This window comes from Andrographis paniculata, unplaced genomic scaffold, assembly GCF_009805555.1.
Source record: "Andrographis paniculata isolate CXL003 unplaced genomic scaffold, ASM980555v1 Contig78END, whole genome shotgun sequence".
NCBI classification, from domain to species: Eukaryota; Viridiplantae; Streptophyta; class Magnoliopsida; order Lamiales; family Acanthaceae; genus Andrographis; species Andrographis paniculata.
The window spans coordinates 225,851-232,265 of NW_026137615.1; the positions used below are offsets into that span (position 1 = coordinate 225,851).

General features: G+C 33.1%; 2 protein-coding genes across 3 annotated transcripts; one reads left to right on the top strand and one right to left on the bottom strand.

Annotated features, from left to right (window-relative positions):
• The first annotated feature begins 316 nt into the window (after positions 1-316).
• On the top strand, positions 317-2,118 carry LOC127239911 (B3 domain-containing protein Os06g0194400-like). 2 transcript variants are annotated; one of them, XM_051258290.1, is made up of 4 exons: positions 317-620; positions 873-929; positions 1,015-1,314; positions 1,550-2,118. In XM_051258290.1, exons 2-4 carry the CDS (start codon positions 915-917, stop codon positions 1,622-1,624), a joined length of 390 nt encoding a protein of 129 aa, XP_051114247.1. In that variant the 5' UTR covers positions 317-620; positions 873-914; the 3' UTR covers positions 1,625-2,118. The 2 variants fall into 2 exon arrangements, with proteins under 2 accessions (XP_051114247.1, XP_051114246.1); XM_051258289.1 differs by having other exon boundaries at positions 317-577; positions 1,550-2,117.
• A 2,386-nt stretch (positions 2,119-4,504) lies between these two features.
• LOC127239553 (secreted RxLR effector protein 161-like) lies at positions 4,505-4,984 on the bottom strand. Its single transcript, XM_051257755.1, has one exon. The coding sequence runs from the start codon at positions 4,982-4,984 to the stop codon at positions 4,505-4,507; it is 480 nt and encodes a 159-aa protein (XP_051113712.1).
• Between the last annotated feature and the right edge of the window lie 1,431 nt (positions 4,985-6,415).

The following is a 6,415-nucleotide window of genomic DNA, read 5'->3' on the forward strand; positions in this document are numbered from 1 at the left end:
TTTTGTTTTAAAAAAATAAATAATAGGTTTCTTTATGCAATATTTTGTCAGTTACTCAATAGAATTTAATTTAATTCATTTTTATTGATGGAGAATTATCATAAATATATATATTTTTTTTTATTTTATAAACCTATGTTGAGTTTTGGCCAACTCCGACCCACATCCGGTGCATACCCGACCTGGTGACCCAATTTTACCCAGGATGCAGATCTGATCAGTTCATTCTAGGGTCTAGGGTTTTAATTCTAGCCGTCTATTCATTCGTGTATATATATATAGTGTTGCCTTTCATTCTGAGATATGCGCAGCAGCCGCTTATATTATCTCTCTCTCAATAGAGTTCTCTCTTCCCGACTCTTCTCGCTTTGCTTGAGATTTCTGGCCGATCTAGTTTTTGAGAGGCAATTTTTCTGTGGGATATTTGCAGAGAGATTAGTGAGCTTTTTAGGTGTGATTTTCTCTATTTGGAGTTGTTTCACTAGGGATTAGAGTTTTTTGGATAGGATAGAGGCGTCGTCCCTGTCGTCGGACCGAGTTCAATTGTCCCTGTTTTTGCCTCCTTTTGTTAATAAAGGTTGGCGCTATAAATCTGAGCCACAAGTCCAAATTCTTTGTTGGTATTTGTTTACTGTTTTTTCTGTTTCGATTTTCTACTAAATAAAATTTCTATGTAGTTTGTTTTTTCAAGTATTTTTCATCTTATCCAAAAGTTTACAACCTACATGAAGTTTAATTTTCAAATATTCTTTTTAAATATAAGAAGTTCTAGATACTATAAAATTGATGTGAATTGATTCATTCTATTTCGACTTATTTTAAAAATCCAAACACTGGAGTAGGATGATGACAATGGCTTTGCTTTTTTTCAGTGTGAGAGAGAACTTCACGTCGGATGTTTGAGAGAGAAAAGGATGGATGATTTAAGGGTTTGCTACCTTAAAACTTATTATTTTTAGTTTACTGACAACTTATTGATTCTTTTCTTAGTTAATGATTTCATACAAACTGCAGGCATTGCCCGAACATGAATGGTTCTGTGGTGAACAATGCAACAGGATTCATTCACGGCTTCGAATGTTTGTCTCTGACGGCAATTTGAAGCTTCATATACCAAGGGAATTCCCCAATTCTGATTTGCCAACTTGTAATACACCTATTAAATTGGTTGATGAACATGGAGATGAGTATATAGCATCCTACCTACTTAAAAGACGTGGTCTGAGTGCTGGATGGACTGCATTTTCCAAAGAACACCAATTACGGAAAGAGGACATAGTGATCTTCGGATTGATCGACACATGCAAGTTACAGGTAGTATGCCATTAACAATGAATTTGAATTTTTTCTTACTTGGTAAGGTAGTTTGCTTGATTACTGCATTGCATAAAAATACTTGGACATCAAATTTCTTAAGGGGGAAACATTTTAGTGTGATTTGAGTGATTCATTTTGTGTTGATGTAACCGTCGATTCATTTTGAATATGATATTTTAGATGGTTAGCTTTTGTTTTGGTAAAATATTTCATCAAGCATTATATCTTGTAGGTGCACATTGTCCTGGAAAATGAGCTGGATGTTGCTCATCCATATTTGGGCTTCTGGAAGATAAACTGGTGCTAGTCGGTCATTTTACCTCTCTCTCTCATATCTTACTGCACATTAATAATTGCAATGAAAAAGGTTGTGATGGATCTCTATCCTAATTGGGTATTGTATCATTTCTTGTCAATGAAATACAATAGTAAGCATATAAAGCAACAAGTTGGGAATGATTATGAATGATTAATTTAATAAATAAAAATACCGGAAAGTTCTTATAAAATAATTTGTGTAAACTGTATATAGCTATTGATAATAATGAATAGTGAATTGGTGATCATATTACAAATACAATGTAGCCTTTCCCCTATCATCTTCTCTTAATAAAATGGGGAAGTTTGCTCGACTATGCCGTTGATTCGCTAGAGTCATCCTGCAATCACTCCAGCTGAGTTGAGAAGCGACCTTTTTGAATTGGTTTTGAGTTGAGAAGATGGCAGCGGGGTGCATGGAGCCATCCAGCTGGGCTGTCAACTCCGATGGATTTACTTTTTCGCAAAGTTCGTTTATGTTTGTGCTTAGTTATATGAATTTTTCGAGCTTGATTTTGTTAATGCTTCTTCAATTGAATCTTCGTCCTTAACTCATTTTAGTTGCATTTATGTGAATTTGGATTTGAGCTCTTGATATATTTTGTGGGCCAAACTGTGGTTTTTTTCCACACTCTCATTTTTCACAAATTGACACTATGGTTCCAATTTTTTTCATCTTAACTATTTTGCAATTCTTATTAAATAACATCTCAGTTTCTATCACTATCCTAAATAAACAAATATATTTAGGTACATTTAAAATTCTCTCTTCAATAAAATCAATACAAACTGCCTACATAAAATAAAATGAAACAACTAAGCATATTCATTGATACATTAATTTATTTACCTTCTGCACCAGCCCCAAATTCACTAAAAAAAAAACCGACTTTTTTCTAGCGGGTTTGAATTTGCTACAAATGTCCATTTTTCATAGAAAAAAAGTTACTTGTGTTAATTTTGTTGCGGATTTTGGCCAGTATGTTTACCCGAGTAATAAAAAGTCTGTCTTCGAACAAATGTCGTACAAAAAATTGGTGGTCAACGAGAATGAGGAGACTTTTTGTTACGGTTTTTTGTATGTGACAAAAAACAGAATTCTTTTCATAATGAAGCATAGCCGTAATAAATAATGCAGTGTAAATGTGTTCTGACAGTCACATTATCTTTTGGTAACGATATTTGTTATGGTTTCTTGTTCGAGACAAAAAATAAAAATTTGTTTGTAACGAAGCATAACCGTAACAAATTTATCGTGCAAATATTTTCTGCATTCACAATATTTTTTTCTAACGGTTTTTGTAACATTTTTTCGAAGCAAATATATAGCCTGTTAGTTAAAATAATTTTTTGTTATATACGGAATATGATACGATTATAACGGTTTTTATAACTTTTATTTCATGACAATTAACATACAACTTGTTTTTCCATATTCCCTCCAAAAACCATTCTCAAACCTATAAAACGAAACTGACACAACCACATTCGAAGGCATCTCATAATCAGTTTCACTAACAATCGTGTCCACTACTCACAGGACTACATAAAGTGTAAACAAGCCTAAACTTACTTATAAACAAAACACTTAATTATCAGTAAGTACAATGGAGCAACTCAGGTGTGGCGAACCAGCTGCAATGAATAAGTAAGTTCTACAAGAATTTAATTATGAAATGAATATTACGAAAATATAAACAACAAAAATGCATTCATCCTCCTAACCCTTCAAACCTGCACAAAAAAAAAAAAAAAAACTATCCCAATTCAACTTGGAGTGCAGAAGTGCTTAATTACAGAAGTATAAACAAAAGAGCAGACTCAAAGAAGACCCTACCAGCTCACGTTCATATCTTTTTATCGGTGTTTGTACCAACATTGAAGCACCATCACTAATGCTTTGGAAGGCTTGTCAGAAACCACAATTTAGATCGAAAGCAATGGCAGACAAATTGCTGGTCCTGGGAATAGCATATTCTTCATCTACTGCAGTATTCTTTTTCACATTAAGTGAATTCAGGGGAAGAAATATATCTTTTCCGAATGTCACAAATATTGAATGGTGATGATTAGATATTAAGGGGAAAAAAATTGCACAAGACAACTATAGCGAAAATTTAGTAAAAGAAATTATGATATTATAACCTGTTGAATTCCTTCTGGGGTATCAATGGGTTTGCTTGTTCTTACAATTGTCCCACTCTGCTTTCTACGTGGTACCATACAGAAGGTGTGTAAAAATATTGAATACGTCGACAAGCACACACACCAACGAAAATACAAAATTATGAGACAAAACACACAAACACACACTAAAGCATGAAGACAAAAACACTTGTATTTCCTTTTCAAATTAATCCTTACATAACTTGCATTATTCTAGTGTAATATGTATCATTTAACACCCGCTATTCTAGTAAAACTTCCATGCATTATATGTATTTTAATACCCAGTAAGCACACAATTTAACACCCAATTCAACCCAAATTTAAATTGCCATTAAGTTTATTCAACAAAACTCCCCCCTAAACTTAAATGTTTCGACCATCCATCATGCCAATCATCTTTTTGTAATTGTTCAGAAGTTCTTTCGGTAGTGGTTTTGCAAACATATCTGCAACTTGATCCTGACTTGACACATGCACCAATTCGACATTTCCTTCCTTCACATGATCTCGGATAAAATGAAAGCGAACATCAATGTGCTTACTTATTTCATGGTTCACTGGATTCTTTGCTAACTCAATCGCTGATTTATTGTCAACTTGAATCATAGTTGCACATGGTTACTTCATTTCCATGTTGCTCAACAAATTCCTAAATCATATCGCATGGCATAGACACGAAGATGCTGCCACATATTAAACTTCACACGCCGAGAGTGTGACGATCGGTTGCTTCTTTGAAAGCCAAGTAAATGCGGTATTTCCCATGAAAAACATATATGCCACCCATGCTTTTCCGATCATCTATGTCACCACAACAATCACTGTCGGAGTACCAAATTAACTTGTAATCATCCGCTTTCGTGTAGAACGTCCCAAATGATATTGTTCCTTGGATGTACCGTGGAATTCGCTTCAATGCCTTCCATTGTGAATAAACCGGCTCCTCCATGAACCGACTTACAACACCAACGCTTAATAAAATATCCGGCCTTGTGGATGTGAGATAGCGAAGGCTTCCTACCAAACAACGGTATCTAATTGCATCGACACGCTCTTCTCCATCAAACTTTGAAAGTTTTACACACGGTTCCCTGGGTGTTGATCTCTTTTGCATATTTTTCTTGTGATGCAAAAATGCCCATCTTACTTGTTGAACCTCCAATCCAAGAAGAAACTTCATCAAGCCAAATATGTCATCTCAAATTCCCGTGTCATCGCTTCCTTAAACTCTTTATCATCTCATCATCGTAACCCATGAGAAAAGGTCATCAACATAAAGAGCGACAAATAATATGTTACTTCCTTTACTAATATGTCAAACAATGAAATCATCAACTGGAATGTGTCCAACATAATTGAAAGTAAAGGCAATATCACTTTTCTGGAAATTTAAATTAAAAACAAAACAAACACGCCTAAAGACAATTTAAGGCAATTGAGTTGTAATAACAGAAACTTCCTTTTTCTTAATTGATTGGGCCGATATTAACAAATACGATATTAACAAAAAATACATGCTATTTACAATTCACATAGTATACAAAGGAAAAGTAACTTGCATTCGAAACATTCAGAATTAACACAACTGAAATTTTCATGCATATATTCAGCAACAAAAAACAGATTCAGCAACTCTGGCTTTATTTTTAAAAAAATCTGCACATATTTTATTTTGAAAAAACAGTTCTAGCACCTGTTTCTAACAATAAAAGAAACCAAAATGTCAATCTTTAAAAGAGTTATCATTTTTTACAACATTCACATACTAAAGGCAAGAAAGAACAATCAAAACTCAATCAATTATTTGATTGATCATTGGATTCAATTATTTGATTTATGTTATTTATTTGGCTTTTATTAGCAACACTGGAACACTTTTAGTATAATGGTCTACTCCATCACAACCATAACATTTCCTAGGCAATGATTTATAATTCTTTTCTTTATTTTTATTTTTATTTTTATTGTTATTCGATGATTATCTCTATTATTGTTGTTTTGGTTATTCCTATTGAAAGTTCTACCTTTTACATGCATAATCTCGCCACTTGAGTTTCTAATCGATTTATTTGCTATTAAATCTAATTCATTACTTTTTAAGTTATTTATCACTATATCTAAAGTAATGTTATCTCTACCATATTTACTTGTGGATTTAACATCACTATAGGAATCGGGAATGATATTCAAAAGCACAATCGAAGAATATTCACCAATATATTAATCTCCACTCAATTTTATATCTTGAATTAGTTTAGTAAAAACATCTATATTATCATCAACACTCTTCTTAGTGTCTAGTTTGAATTGGAAAAATATTTTCAAGCAAAAACAACTTAGTTGACAAAGTTACTTCTGTGTACAATTCATCTAACCCCTCTAACAATTGTTTTGCACTAAAAAACTTACCTGCTTTCCTAAGTACATTGTCAGTTAAATGCAACACAATACACGCACATGCACATTCATCCATTTCAAAACTATTTTCAATAGGCGTATCATCGTTAAAAGTACCATCTATTGCTCGAGAAAGTTTTTGAGTACTTAAAATACTTTTCATTCTTTGTTACCAAATAGTAAAATCTATTTTTCCGTTAAACGGCTGCATATT